At 32.2% G+C, this 15,153-nt stretch overlaps 1 protein-coding gene across 2 annotated transcripts; it reads left to right on the top strand.

Moving 5' to 3' along the window:
• Nucleotides 1–5,061: 5,061 nt before the first annotated feature.
• Nucleotides 5,062–9,550, top strand: LOC129304796 (sulfite oxidase-like). 2 transcript variants are annotated; one of them, XM_054944593.1, is made up of 12 exons: nucleotides 5,062–5,220; nucleotides 5,752–5,867; nucleotides 5,964–6,026; nucleotides 6,188–6,224; nucleotides 6,404–6,485; nucleotides 6,788–6,906; nucleotides 7,054–7,149; nucleotides 7,755–7,865; nucleotides 7,951–8,052; nucleotides 8,234–8,281; nucleotides 8,599–8,814; nucleotides 9,209–9,550. In XM_054944593.1, exons 1-12 carry the CDS (start codon nucleotides 5,146–5,148, stop codon nucleotides 9,323–9,325), a joined length of 1,182 nt encoding a protein of 393 aa, XP_054800568.1. In that variant the 5' UTR covers nucleotides 5,062–5,145; the 3' UTR covers nucleotides 9,326–9,550. The 2 variants fall into 2 exon arrangements, with proteins under 2 accessions (XP_054800568.1, XP_054800569.1); XM_054944594.1 differs by lacking the exon at nucleotides 8,234–8,281.
• The last annotated feature ends 5,603 nt before the right edge of the window (nucleotides 9,551–15,153 follow it).

The following is a 15,153-nucleotide window of genomic DNA, read 5'->3' as shown; positions in this document are numbered from 1 at the left end:
CACCTTAAAGTGTCTAGGGTTCATTTAAGACCCTAAACCTAAATTCAAAACCTTATAAAAGCCCTTAAACTAGGTGTAAAATACTTAAACAACTCTCACAAGTCTTATTTAGATTAATAGGTTTGGACCCATAGCCTTTAGTTTGAAAATAACCACCCAATAACTTTAAATCTTACTCTAAATTTGTATGAAGAGAAAAGGGACGAGTAGGGAAGACATATTTAAGTGAAAACAAGCTCAAATCACCTTTAAGATTCTCCCAAATTAAGGCTCTAGTAGAGGATTGTCTCCCCCTATTACCCTCTTTATTTCTCTTTTTCTGTCATCTTATTTTATAGCTTGAATACAAGCTGTAAATTTAAAAATTTAGCCATCACCACAACGTAAGTCTCATTCATCATCAAGGATGGCACAGACAACCAAGCCTAAAATTATGCTTTCTCTTTTGGGCACAGTCAACCTAATACACCTCCAGACTTAATCTAAGGGCTGAAACCAAACTCAATAAGCCCACTAAATATCATTAACCATCCTCAAAATAATAAACACCTAAATTTACTGAATTAACCTCAATAAATTTAATTAATTTGGAAATTAAAATTTAAGATGTTACAGCTAACTCCTGCAAATCCTTATCTTCACACCATAGACAATAACATATCTATATATGGCCCTCTTTACCTCACTAGGGTTTAAGAAGGTCATACCAATCATAAAAAAAAGGCTTACTTTTTATGGCCCTCCTATCTTCCTCCACATGCCCATCATCATCTAGGTCGAAGTCAGACCCACTTGTCTCCTCTTTACTTTCTTCTAAGTGGTCCTATAGTCACTACCTTTAGAGCTTCCTTCATCACTTCTTTTGTTCCTTACTACCAGTACTCTTACTCTCGTCTGAAACATCCTTTTCATCATTATGGCCATCATTCTTATCATTCCAATCATGCTCACCATTATAATGTCCAACTCTAGTATATGACTCATTTAGCCAACTTGCTACATCTATACTAGTATTATCATTTTGCTCTTGAATTCTAGTATTATCATCTATACCAGTGTATGACTCTTGAATCCATTTCTCTACATCTATTATATCATCCTTAATGGCCTTATTCTCACTCTAGTATACTTCTCTAACATTATACTCTATTTGCTTGGCTCTACAACATTCAATGCCCTCAGTTACTTGACTCAAGTAATCAAATGCATTATTACGCTCACCCACATGACCTAAATCATTAGATGCATCAACAAGACCTAATGTAATCTTATTTTTTTTCAATTACCTTCTTAGATCTTTTGTATTATGACAACACTAAAAAGAGGAGGCCTAGTCCCTTAAGCACAAAGTTTGAGTTGTCACTTGCTTCTTCATTACTAGCCTCATGTTCTGACATCTTAATTTTTTATCAGCAATTTCACTCTACAAATACAATAATCAATAATTAGATAGAGGGCATAAGTAGGATTTCACAGTATAAAGAAGTTATTACTTTTGAGATTTCTTCAGACTTCACTTTAAGAAGTCTTTTTTTTTCTTCAAATCAATGGAGCTTTGCTCTATCCTTTATACCTTCTTGTAATAGAGGAATCTTCAAGCATATGTGACCCTCTTTGAAAGAGGCTTGCAATTTTTGTAATGACCTCCATTATTAAACCTTAAATAACTCTACTAACTAACACTTTAAGCAAAAGGATCAACCATGACTTTAATATTGGAAACATTTATTAAGTGACAACTCAAAATTAGGATCCCAAAGAATAGTTAAAGATTAACTAGAACACTTTTCTAAAGTCAGAGTATTTAAAAATATGTGGAAACATGAAAATATCAAACATAGCATTAAGAAAGGGACAAAAAGGGAAAAATTTTCATCTCAAAAGATAGGACTAGCTTGTCACAGCTAAGAGTACCTTCTTCATAGCCAACTACATATGGAACCACTTGCCATGACGTAAGACCCCTTTGTTGCGAACCTAGTTGCATTTACTTACTTGTTGTAGCTGAAAGCACGTTTGCCACGGCGTATGGCACAAAAGCCAACTCATTGTAACCTACAGCTTTACTCACTATAGCCAACACAAAATATGCACTCACCATAGAAAACCCTATGTTAACAACACAGTTATCACAACATGCAGAGAGAAACATTTAAACCCCATAATTAATCACTTGGACTTCCAACTAAGGTGATCTAAACTCTCACATAAAAATAATTAAATAATCAAGCAACTGGTACTTACTACAACTCAACTTAATACCAATTGAGGATCTTGAAATACTAAGTGATGACTTGGAGCCTTTAGACTCTTTGCACTAATCACAAGTGTCTCCCTTCATATATTAAACTAAGCCTTACAAATGCAAACATGCATTAACACTCAAATCAAGCCTAAGTATCCCAATCACAATGATATTGCATAACAATTAAGATTGTCAAATTAATCATAGTAATTAGACAATTACATGGTTGACCTCTCAACCCATACATGAGGCCAATAACTCACAAAATTGCCTAAATTCTCAATTGGGCTTATATGCAAATAAAACATATATCCTCCAACAAATAAGTGTATGCAATACATCTTAGAGTTGGCAAAATATCATTTCATTGCACAAAAGTTAGCTAAAAACATTACAAATATATTTCTAATTCTTTGGCATCAATGCCTCTGCCTTTCCCTTTGCCTTATCGTCTCCTGGAAAAACATTAAATAAAGGGAATGAGATTAAAAAATCTCAGTAACCAAGAAACTTAAAGAAAGCATATTAAAGTGTGGCAGTTGCATAATAAGGCAATCAATAACATAACAACCAAGTCATCACATAAACTCATTTTCATATATATATATATATATATATATAAATTCTTATGAGAAGTGAATCACCTTATATCCCTCCTTATATCATCTGATTGAACCCATAAGCTATTAATCATATAAGAATAGTCTATACAATTGAAGCTAACTTTGCTCTCTAGGTTATTTAGCCAAAGGCTCCCATACTCACTCTCAGATCATGGGTTCCACTTACTCCATTTTGAAGGTGTTATACATTATCTAACCCACATTATCCAGTCCAGGATAAGTGATATTGAGCATCATATTTGACCCATACCACACCCGTAGGTTATTAATAATACTAAGCACATTAGTAATCAAGGATGTCAACCACTATATGCAAAATCAGTAGAGGTTACACCATATGGATTTATACTAAGCTAGCCTTAAGCTAATCTAGGGTGAACTCCCACCCATCATGCTCATGCTAGCTCAATTAACCATATGCAATTTATTCATGCATAACATAACAACAGGCATGTAATAAACAACATAACTCGCATACTATCATAGCTCGTGTTACCATAAACTTTGCATCACTTTATACTTGCTTCCTTAATATAATACATATACATATGCTAACTCAAGCATGTATTTAAGGATATAAGCAACAATAATGATTTATAACTAGTTCAAGCTATTTCTCATAGTTCATATAGCCATACCAACCATACATTTTTAGCACTTAAATCACGTCACTGATTTATATCCAGTCAAGACTCCTTGTTCATACTTCACACTACACAACATCTTAATCAGAATAATCATATATTCATAAGCATTCAATGGCATAAATTCATAAAACAATTTTAATGCAATTGCAGACATAATTATATGCAATTATAAGATTTCTGGTTATCTTCACTTTTGAGTTACCACCCTAAGAGTTAAATTTGGATTTCCCAAGGGAGCTATTCCAGTCATACACTCCTAGCATAATCAATCTACAACCATATATGCAAAACAACATTAATGACTAATCATCATTAATTAACCCTTAATTGTAATTAAGGCTTAGTCCTTCACTAAGCATGATTAATCATCTCTAGCCCTAAAACTAACCATTATTAGTTTATTTAACCCCCTTTAAGCCCAATAACTATCATTAACTCTCATTAGCTTAAATTTAATTACTTAGCATTGGGGTTAACTCTAAACCTCTCATTAGTGACATTTAATGCTACCAACTACTCAACTTTAATGTTAGAAGCATTTATTAACATCCATAGACCTTGTCAAAGTCATAGGAATTGATGTAACTCAAACCTAGGTTTAGATATTGCCATCACAGGCCCTAAAAAAATGTAAAAAGAGCAAGAAGAAGAGAGATTAAGGGATTATGAAGCTTACCTAAAGCCTTATATGCTTCAAAACACCTCTAGGATCTACCAAGACAAAACTCTAGTAGAACTACTTAGTCTCTTGCAACTAAAACTCTCAAAACTTAACCCTTAATGAAGTTTGATTTTGTTCTACAATTTTTAAAATTCTAACGTGCTTATCATGATAAGTTACACTTGTTCGCTGCAACGAACATCTTAAAATATGCAACTCTATTTAAACCCAATTTCTGAACCCAATTCAACCTAAAAACCTCTTGAGCGTTGTTTTTAACCGTTTAGAGGGTCTAATAGGCTTAAATGGCTATCATAACCCAATTATTAACTCACAATTAACCCAATTAATGAATTAAATCAACCAATTAATTAATTTAAATCCTTAAATTAATTTCATCATATTACAATTTTACCCTTTTTCTTTTTCTTGCTAATGCTTATGATTATGGTTTGGTTAGGGCAAGGCTTTTGCACTTAAGAACGCTCACGATGAATGGACAAGTGAACTCAAAGTCGATGAATGGTTAGGTTAGGATTTTTGCATGCACTCTTTGCCCTTTGGTCTTCTACCTCCACCACATAGACACTAGGTGGATTAAATTTCATCTCACATACAGCCACATAGATAGAATTTCAGGCAAAATAGCACAATAAACTAGTCAACTAACGTCTGTCTATTTAAATTTAAGAAGAGGTGTTGGGAGTTCCGTTTTTAATAGTTCATAATTTGTTTTGCACTATCATTTAGTATAAGATATCATATACTTCTAAAAAAAAATAGTTTATGATTAAATTTATAAGTAATATATATTATATGTAAAAAAAAAAATGCGCCCTTACTTTAGGGATGAAATGACAATTAGAGCGCTCCACGTCAACTGATTCCTCCCATTATCCACAGATGCAATGGTAAAGATGTCCTGTGGGCTTTTCTGAAGGACAAGTTAGCTGAGCGCCAAGCCTGAGAATGCCGGGGCTGAGAGCACCCTCGGATTATTCCGGAGAACCAGCTCGACACCCATGCCTTCGTGTTAACTCCAAGGCAAACTTCCTCCTTCTTGTCATTTATTTAAGTGATTATTCTTCCTTTTTTTACCCCCTCTTGTCTTTCTCCTCATACCAGTACCAATTCAGATATGTGTAACTCCTAACAAAATTTGAAGTGGATGCGATATATATAACTTCTTTGGGGAAATGGAATTGATATTATGAAGTATAGGCTCTGTGCTATCGATACAGATGAAGGGACTGTTCTTTGGAGAACTAGTGACCTTGATTTGCGGCGACAAGTCCTTTTCTGGCTTGGTGCCTTCGGCGACTGTTTTATTTTGATTTCTGGAGTATTTAACTTAATGTGGCATATTTGGTTTGGGTGTATATTGTGCGTCTTTAAGCAAATGGCTTGTTTCCTGCTTTAAGTTGATGTCATGCCTTCGTAATTTTTTTTTTTAATGGCTTCTTACTTGATGATACGTGGTCATCATCCTATAAATGTTAGAAAGTTTCATGCTTTTTTCCACTTTTTTCTAATTTTCTGCATCGGCACTCAAGTTCAACCTGCTGTGTTCTTCAGGAACCATTCAATGCTGAGCCACCGCGTTCTTTGTTGATTTCCTCATATTTAACTCCTGCAGATTTCTTTTACAAGAGAAATCATGGCCCTGTACCAATTGTTGATGACATCGAAAGGTTACGTGTTGATCTTGCCTAATTCTTCCGCTTTGCTCATCAAGGCTGTTCGGTAAAGGAATTTTGACGTATTTCATGTCACGTTTGGCAGAGCAGATACTGCATCTCAATTTCTGGTTTACTAGAAAAGCCCAAACAGCTTCGGATGAAGGATATCAGGTTAGTGATGGTCAGGATACCTTCAAGAATTTTCAGCTTTGCTTAATATCACTTTGTTCAGACCTTTGCATGCTGCGTCTATTATTTATTTGCTATATGTATCTCCTGAAAATTTTATCTCGAGCAAGCAACTGACTTGTGATTCACTAATTTTCTCATAGGATGCTTCCAAAGTATAATGTCACTGCCACACTGCAGGTTGGTTAGTTGAAAATTCATACTGCATTTTGTCAGATAACATTTGTTTGATAAACTTGCAATTAAAGATCACATTAGGCTTTAACCAATAAAAGAAGAAGAAAAGACCATATTAGGCTTGAGTTTCCCACCACCTTTATCCGGCAAATGCATTCATCTTCTTTCAATGGGTTTTACAGTGTGCAGGTAATAGAAGGACTGCTATGAGCAAGACCAAAGCGGTCAAAGGAGTTGGTTGGGATGTTTCTGCCATTGGAAATGGTTAGTAGTATCATTGGTTGACTGGAACTTTCTCAACTTCTTTTAACAAATTGTGAATCAAGTAAGATTTCTTTTGTCATAAGTGGGAGGACACAGACCCTGGTGTAATCTGAAATTTTCTTATGGGATAAAATTTATACCCTGAAACTGTATTCCACATGCATAACTGTTTATTAATATCTGGGTTGAAGTATGTCTTTCCCAATGCATGTGGTGATGAAACATACCCCTGTTGTCTAGTGTCTGAGTTTATATGATATGTCTCAACTTCTAAGAATTCTTTGAATGTATATTTTTCTCAGCTGTTTGGGGTGGTGCTAAATTGGCTGATGTGCTTGGACTTGTTGGAATACCGAAGTTGACAAGTATCACTCAATTTGGTGGAAAACATGTAGAATTTGTTAGCATTGACAAGTGTAAGGTAAGAACTCCTAGTTTGTAAGTTTTTTCCCTTTTCTGGTTAATATAATAAGGTTTGTAAATTCACTCCAATGATCCTTGATAGTTTCTGGTCATTTATAGATGAGAGTAATCCGTTGTTTCTTTAAATCTTATAAAAAAAATGTAGGAGGCAAATGGAGGCCCTTACAAGGTATCAATTCCACTAGATCAGGCCACAAATCCTGATGCAGATGTTCTTCTCGCTTATGAGATGAATGGAGAAGTAAGTGAAACTAACTTCGTTTTTTTTTTTTTTTTGGGTGAGTGAAATTAGCTTCTTGAAGTCTTATTTCCATTCAAGATGAACTGCAGATACCATTTCTAAAGTCATTAAAAGCTCTAGAGAAATATGGTGCATGTTTGTTGGAAACAGAGTTATAACCGAGTCTGACTCTTCTGTTGCTTTCACTTTCTCAGTGTAAGGTCAGCTCTTGTATAGTCTACGTGTTTGACCCATGACTGGAATCTATTTATTCAAAACATGTCTTCATGCGTTAATGATAAAAAAACATGTTATCACTGCTTTATGATTGATCTGTGAAATAGACATGCTAGATAATATGTGGGGTACCTTCTTACATGCGGTGCTACCTTTAAGTTAGCATAGCTAAAACTGTTTTACTAAGCTTGCTCTTCCAGGATTTCAAAGATGTTTTCCTTATTATCGTAATTCTTTCTTTATCTTGACAAACCACTGCTCTTTTTTCCCTCCATGTGTTTTGTGTATTTTTCTTTTCTGCTTTTAGGGTCGAGGTAGTTGAGCACACTATAATATCTTTTCATGCTGTTCTTCTTACCGCCGTTTAATATTCTTTTGCCTTGCTTTAGCCTCTCAGTAGGGATCATGGGTATCCATTACGTGTGGTTGTTCCCGGTGTTATTGGAGCTCGCTCTGTTAAGTGGCTTGATTCCATCAATATCATTGCAGAAGAAAGTCAGGTCTGATATATGCTGTAATATGATTCTGGTATTACTAACATTTCCTTCTTATAGAGTTCTATGACATCACATTGTCACGTGGCAGGGTTTCTTCATGCAAAAGGACTACAAAATGTTCCCTCCCTCAGTGAACTGGGAAAACATTAACTGGTCAACCAGGAGACCCCAAATGGATTTTCCTGTCCAGGTAATTATTTTCTTTCAACGTTACCTGACATTTTTTTTTATGAATTAAAAAACCAGTCATTTAATTATCTTTCAATCACTTCTAGTGTTTATATGTTCTGGTTAATGGAGCAGACACAAAAATTTCCTTAGATTTGGAAGCTGAAAATTTGTAACTAGTACTCACTAATTTACTATGACAGTGTGTTATATGTTCTCTGGAAGATGTGAGCACAGTAAAGCCTGGGAAGGTTAGTTTATGCAACCGCTGGTTTGATGAGCTATTCTATGCAGGAATGTGTATCTGTTACTTATTATTTCAGCTTTTCATGCGCCCTATTGATCCTATTTTACCTGGCATGTTCATTCAGATCTCCGACCACATTTTCCTATAAATTTGGTACAATGGTTTTGGTTTTCAACTAAGAAAATTCAGAAAATAAGTTTAGGTTGATTTTGAATCCCCTTTGTGTCGTTGTTCACCAAGCGAAGTAAGCAAGACTGACTATCTTGCATGTTAAATGTATTGGTAATTGACTAAATTCTAATTCTCATATACCACGTGTAGGTAAAAATTAGCGGATATGCAGTATCTGGGGGTGGCAGAGGCATAGAGAGAGTAGATATATCTGTTGATGGAGGCAGAACTTGGCTGGAAGCTTCAAGATTTCAGAGAAGTGGCATTCCCTACGTAGCAGATGATGCTAACAATGACAAATGGGCATGGGTGCTGTTTGAGGTCACAGCTGATATTCTTCGTAGCACTGAAATTATTGCAAAAGCGGTACGGCTCATTTTTTTGCCTGCTAACAAATATTAACCATGACTCTAGTTTTTCACTTAATACTTTATATTATAAAAGCAATTTAACCCAAGTGGCCTGATTTGCATAATGGTTCGCAAGGATCAATGACAATACTGTTGAATAACATCAAAATTAAACTAGGTTTAATTATTTGGTAGTGTAGCTCAACCAAAATCGTTTTTTTCTCAACCAATTAAATTAGGAAATTTAATTGAAAATTGTTAAAATCAAATGATGCCTAATTAAACTCAATTTGCCTTCAATAGTATTAAAAAAGTCTAAATTAAGGGGATAAAAATGTGATTTATCAATCAACAATCAACAATATGATGGAGTTAGTATCTGCCGTTGTCACGTTTGGCTCATTTTGCAGGTAGATTCAGCTTCAAATGTGCAACCTCAAAAAGTAGAAGACATTTGGAACTTGAGAGGGATATTAAACACTTCATGGCATCGGATTCAAGTCCAAGCAGGTCACTCAAACTTGTAAAAGTTTCGCGGCTTTTGTGTGTGTTGCCATGAACCAGCACTCCATATTCAACTGTTTATGTTTCTCATCCCGTATGACATGTGTAGCAAAGAGAGTTCTTGGTCAAGGAACTTCTGAGGCTCTGAATAAGATTAAACATTAACTTGGATAATGTATAATTCATTTGTTATGGCCCAGAATCTTCTTATCCAATAGACATAAATTAGCTGTCAGTATGATGACTAATGGGCCTCCCTTCGAGCTTTTTCCTCTTCTAGAAAGACAATATTTCTGGCATGAGAAGAATAAAAACTCACAGATCAGGGGACTTGATAGATATGTAACTTAGACCAAACAACGGAAATGACTTCATTCTGTTTTTTGAATGAAAATGAAGAATGTGCAGGGGAGTAAATTCCTTCCAGGGTCTTCTTCTTTTTAGTTCTAACCGGTGACATGGTTTAATATCAACGTTGAAAATCGAGTATGATGTATACTGTTCTAAATGTAGGAAATATATAATTAATTCACATAGATTAAGAAAATTAGTTATTCATAAAATATATATATTAGTTTTTCTAAAATACTTTACTTTTTATTTATTTACATTAAAAACTATTTCTTCTGTTTAAAAATATAAGATATTTTTTAAGAAGTTGTATGTTTAAAAATGTAAGATTTTTAATCTTTAAAGATATAATTATTGTTTTTTTTTTAAGTGTTTTTATTGATAATAATTTTATATTTATTGTAAGGTATTTAATAAAGATAAGTATAAAAATATAAAATTAATTTAAAAATAAATAATTATTTTATTAAAGAATGAGATTTGATTAAAAATATTTTATATTTTTAAAACAGATGAAGTATCATGTTGATTGCAACTATGGATGGTTTGCGGAAAAAATACATAATAAATGTGAGAGCCGAACCACATTGAGATTTTACGTGCAGGATCAAAACATATTCATTACCTAACTCCTACATTTTGGCCCGGAGGGATGGCGTGTATGTTTCTGTGTTTACACGTGTTGTCAGAGAGTGTAAGAGACAAGGAGAAGAAGTGCTGCATGATGAGACAAGCTTCACCAACTTGGAGTGAAAAATCCTAGAGAGAGAATGGAGCAAGGTGAATGATTGGTACAGGGTGTCTAAACTATGAAAGCGAACCTGCCTGGTAGTTTCACTGTGATAAGAAAATTAAGAGTGGAGAAAAGCAAGACAGTGACAAATGCAAGAGGGCCCCACTCATTTACTCCATAATGAGAAACCTTTGCTTCCCATGCCATTTCAAGAAACTTCCCATGATAGCTCTGAACCATGTGATCAACGTTCGTGTTGTTCTCTTAGCCGTGAATTCTGTAAAGGTAAGGTTTTGTCACTGTCTTTGTCATTGATTTGTCATTGTTGGACTGGTGTCCTGCATATTCTGGCATGCCCTAATTACAAGCAAATGACTCAGTAACTGTTGGTCCTACTCGGCAAAGGCTATCCATGTCTTTATCTAGAAGCTAACCTTCAAAACTGCCATTGTTGATCTTGCCATATCCACCTTACTGCTTTTACTCATTATGCCAGTTTTAGAGCCTTAATTACATGATAAATGGACTTTAAGTGCTGTTGAATAATAATTAAGAAAGATTAGAGCTTCTGTTCCTGTCATTTCAAATCATCATCCACATGGACGAGCGGTGATTGTCTTCTTTCTTCTTTCTATTATGAAAAGACCCAAAGAAAACCACTATTGCATAAAATATAAGACTTTATAATTGATTGTACTGCTTTTCAGCGCAGGCATGAAAACTACATGTAACATAAAAAAGAATCAACGTGGATATTGGGTTGAAGCATGTAATCTCGAAATTAAAGCTCATAGAAAGCTATTCAATTATTGAGACATGTTGGCAGGTACTCTTGAAGCGTCTCCATTCTTTTTCCAACCGCTGAAAAATTGGCCAAGAAAACGCAATGCTCAATAGCTAAACTGAAAACCGAGTCAGATCACAACTGAAGTCATTTTTGCTCTTTTTTTTCCCCTACTAGTTAACATCACAATATTTTCTTATTTAGATTTGTGTCCTTGATAATAGACACTTAGATTATTACTATTTCTATCCCAAGTTATAAAATATTTTTAGATAAAATTTTACATATTAATAAATCTCATTAAATATATTTAATTATCTTATTTTTTTAAAATAAAAATACAAACTTTTATCTCATAATTTAATATACTAAAAAAGAAGGAACGAAAATTAATTATAGAGAGAGAAATGATAACATTAAAATTAGTTTATTCAATAAAACCTTAATCTACTCAAAATATATTATATTTTGAGGCAGAAAAACTCTTTTAAAAATACCCTATAATTTGAAACAAAGAGAATACAAAATTACAATGAACCTGGACACCTACTATTTTGAGTTTAGTTTTGTTAGCCCCCATTGATATCTGTTCACTAATAGCCCCTCTGATCCTGTTTATTGGATAAAGAAGGAAGATTTTTTTAGTCCTGTTTACAAGTTAACGCATTAAATTTTTATCATAAATTTTTTCATTTGCCCTCTAATCAATGTTGGAGAGAAAAAATATATTATTAAAGTATATATACTTAAGGGCAAAGTAAAGAAATTATTAAATTTTTAGATATAATTAATGAGTTTTAAAGTTTTTTTATTTTAGTAAAATATATTAGAAGTGATTTATAACCAAGATGAAAAGAGTTTGAGAAACCTCGGCCAAGAATAATAAATAACTATCAGAATCAATGAATAAATTCTTCAAGACAAAGCCATTAATTTACAATATATTTGATTTAATGATAGTCACCCACTGTCTTAATAAAGCCCCTAATTACATAATAAAGCCACTCTTCAATAAGCTGGCAACTCGCAGCTTTTATATATGCTTGCCAAATCAGTGAGTTGATTGGGATTTGTTAATTTTTTAACCGGATTTATTAATGATTTTTTATTTTAAAAAACTGACTCATTGCTTGAGTTCTTTGAATTGGGCAAGTGATTGATTGTTTTTTGTTTTTCGATTGGGTTGGTTGATGCTATCAAATTGATATCAAAATAATTAACCTGTGAAGCTAAGTAGTAGTCTGCGAGAAACCTCTATTATATTGTTTCATTTCAAGCCATCAATAAAGTCGTAGTTCATGAGAATCTAATGTTACTATTTGCATATTTATCAAGTTGATCCAATTTTTCTTGCTTTCTCTTTTTATTTCACATTTTAACACTGGTTCATAACATTGAAGAAGACCAATCCTGACAAAGTTTGAAAAGTTCTGTCAAACAAATAAATATTAACATTTTAATTTATGTAAATAAATAATTCAATATATTTTAATTAAAATAAATTTAATAAAATAACAAACATCAATTTTATAATAACTAATAAATATGGTAATATATAAATTGATATCTAATTGAAATCAAATGCAGGAAAAATATCCGCATTTATTCAAAAGTTGGGGCAAGCACTCTATTAAAATTCATAGGACCAAATTTTTTAAGAAAAAAAGAATTGAATGATCTTAAATTTTAATTAAATAATTTTTCTTGCTTATTGATATTTTATTTATTTTCATTTAATTGTTGGAAAAGTACCAAAAATGCCTAATCTTTTAAGTTATAACATAAAAATTTGGAATCCTTTGTTGTAAATTTTTCTTATGTCATTTCTTGTAGTTTTCCCAATTTTTTCTTTTCTTTTCTTTTTGTTTTTTTTTAGAAACTTCATCTTCCTCGCGTGAAACAAAGCATCGACCTTGTCTAATTTTCTTCCTTCTCTTCATCAACATGATCTCCTCTAATTCCTCACTGCCGACCCATTTCTTTGGACTTCATCGCCAGCAAGTTTGTGGCTGTTTAATAGCAGCACGAGCACTCCATTCTCCTCCATGGTATCTTGGCAGTCCTTCATTCTTTTGCTCTGCATCGTGCGTCTGAAGACTTGAAAGATGAGCACACACTAAAGAGAGCACGCCAGAGAGAGTACACAGAAGATTGTTGCCGCCGGCTATTGTCGGAGACGGCTTGGCAGTGGGAGGACAATGGCAGATCTAAGAATGCATAGACACGAGATAGTGAGACAGGGGAGATGAAAATGAGAATGTGAGATTGGTCCAAAAAAGAAAATGAGAATATGAAAGTGTGATATGGGTAGGTAATATTTTATACATAATAACAGTAAAAGTCAATTTCAAAAAGCTCTGTGAAGCAACTTCATCAAAAAATTAATTTTTAGCTAGACAATCGATTAATAACAAATCCTGATATTTGGATAACTTTTTGGTAAACCATGGTTTGTCCCCAAATAATTGATTATTTGGGCAAACCAAACAGGCACTTATTATAAAAGACCAAATTAACTTTGGTTTATATTATTGTTCAAAAGTGTTAACTTCATTTCAGTTGATAAGGAGATCTCTCCCTAACAATTGAGATTTAATTTACTCTCTCCATTTTTATATATGAGAACTTTTTTAAAATTTTTTTATTCCTAAATATAAAGGGTTGTTAACATATTTTTTTAATGAATGAACCATTATACCCTTATTAAATTGAAAAGAAAAAATATAAGTATTCTCATTAATTTACTTTGAAAAAAGAGATTCATTTTTTATTTAAAATAATTAGGGACAAAATTAAAATGTTGATGTGCTGTTAATTAGATAACTAATTTTTATTATTTTGTATGATTCGATTAAAAATATTTTATATATAAGGATAGAGAGAATACGTACTAAATCATTAAATTTCATAAAAGTGTGCCCTTATTTCCTTCCATTTAGTATTATAAGATATTTCTTTCATCCATATATATAAGGTATTTTTAATTAGATTTTACATACCAATGAATGTTTGTTATTTAGTTAAACTCACATAAAAACACAATAATTTTTTAATTTTACTCATAATAATATCATAATTAATATCATGATGGTGATAAAGAAAACATACAGTTAATAATTTATTCTATTTTTCAAGATAAGGATAAAATTGTCTTATTATTTAAAAATATCATTATCATATTTAGAGATAAAATAAACTTCTAAAAAATACCTTATATATAGAGACAAAACTCATAGAAGGAGTTCTTTTTAACTACTCTATACTTTTAATAAGTTAATTAATGTCATTTGAAATTGCACATTTTTTTCATATTTATTTTTATTTAATAGGTTGTCTCTATTAAAAAATTTAATTATAACCCTAATCAAAATAATTTTAAAAAAATCACATAAAAATACAATAATTTTTTAATTTTATCCTTAATAATATCATAATTAATATCATGATAATGATAAAGAAAACATACAGTTAATGATTTATTCTATTTTTAAGACAAAAATAAAATTATTTAACTACTTAAAAATATCATTACCACTCCTTATATTTAAAAATAAAATAAGTTTTTAAAAATATTTTATATATAAAGACGAAGGGAGTATTTTTTAACTGCTCTATATTTTCAATAAGTTAGTTAATGTCATTTGAAATTACACATTATTTTCATATTTATTTATTTAATAGGTTGTCTTTATTAAAAAAATTTTAATTATAACCCTAATCAAAATAATTTTCAACAAATATTATTAATTATATTTTAAAAGACTCAAAGTAACATATATTTTTTAACATGATATCAAAAAGTGTGCTTTATATATCAATAGCGAGGAGTATTTTTTTTTTTTTTTTGGCCTTGGGCTGGGAAAATGTACGAAAAGTTTGTCAGTTTATTTAAATGACAGCATGCTTATGAACTTAATTTGTCTTAAATTTCTTGGCAGAGTAATTTATTAAGGAGCATCTATATCTCTGGGAGGGGAAAAGAA

This window comes from Prosopis cineraria, unplaced genomic scaffold, assembly GCF_029017545.1.
Source record: "Prosopis cineraria cultivar Desert tree isolate PC_DT_omini unplaced genomic scaffold, ASM2901754v1 PC3, whole genome shotgun sequence".
NCBI lineage: Eukaryota > Viridiplantae > Streptophyta > Magnoliopsida > Fabales > Fabaceae > Prosopis > Prosopis cineraria.
Note: the sequence above shows the minus strand (reverse complement) of the source record. Positions and strands in the feature narration are given on the sequence as shown.

Excerpts from the sequence above, each read along its gene's own strand:
- LOC129304796 (XM_054944593.1), top strand. The coding sequence starts at position 5,146 with ATGCCGGGGCTGAGAGCACCCTCGGATTATTCCGGAGAACCAGCTCGA. Across the intron at positions 5,868-5,963 it reads ATTGTTGATGACATCGAAAG|ATACTGCATCTCAATTTCTG; the intron begins GTTACGTGTTGA and ends TTGGCAGAGCAG. Across the intron at positions 6,027-6,187 it reads CTTCGGATGAAGGATATCAG|GATGCTTCCAAAGTATAATG; the intron begins GTTAGTGATGGT and ends ATTTTCTCATAG.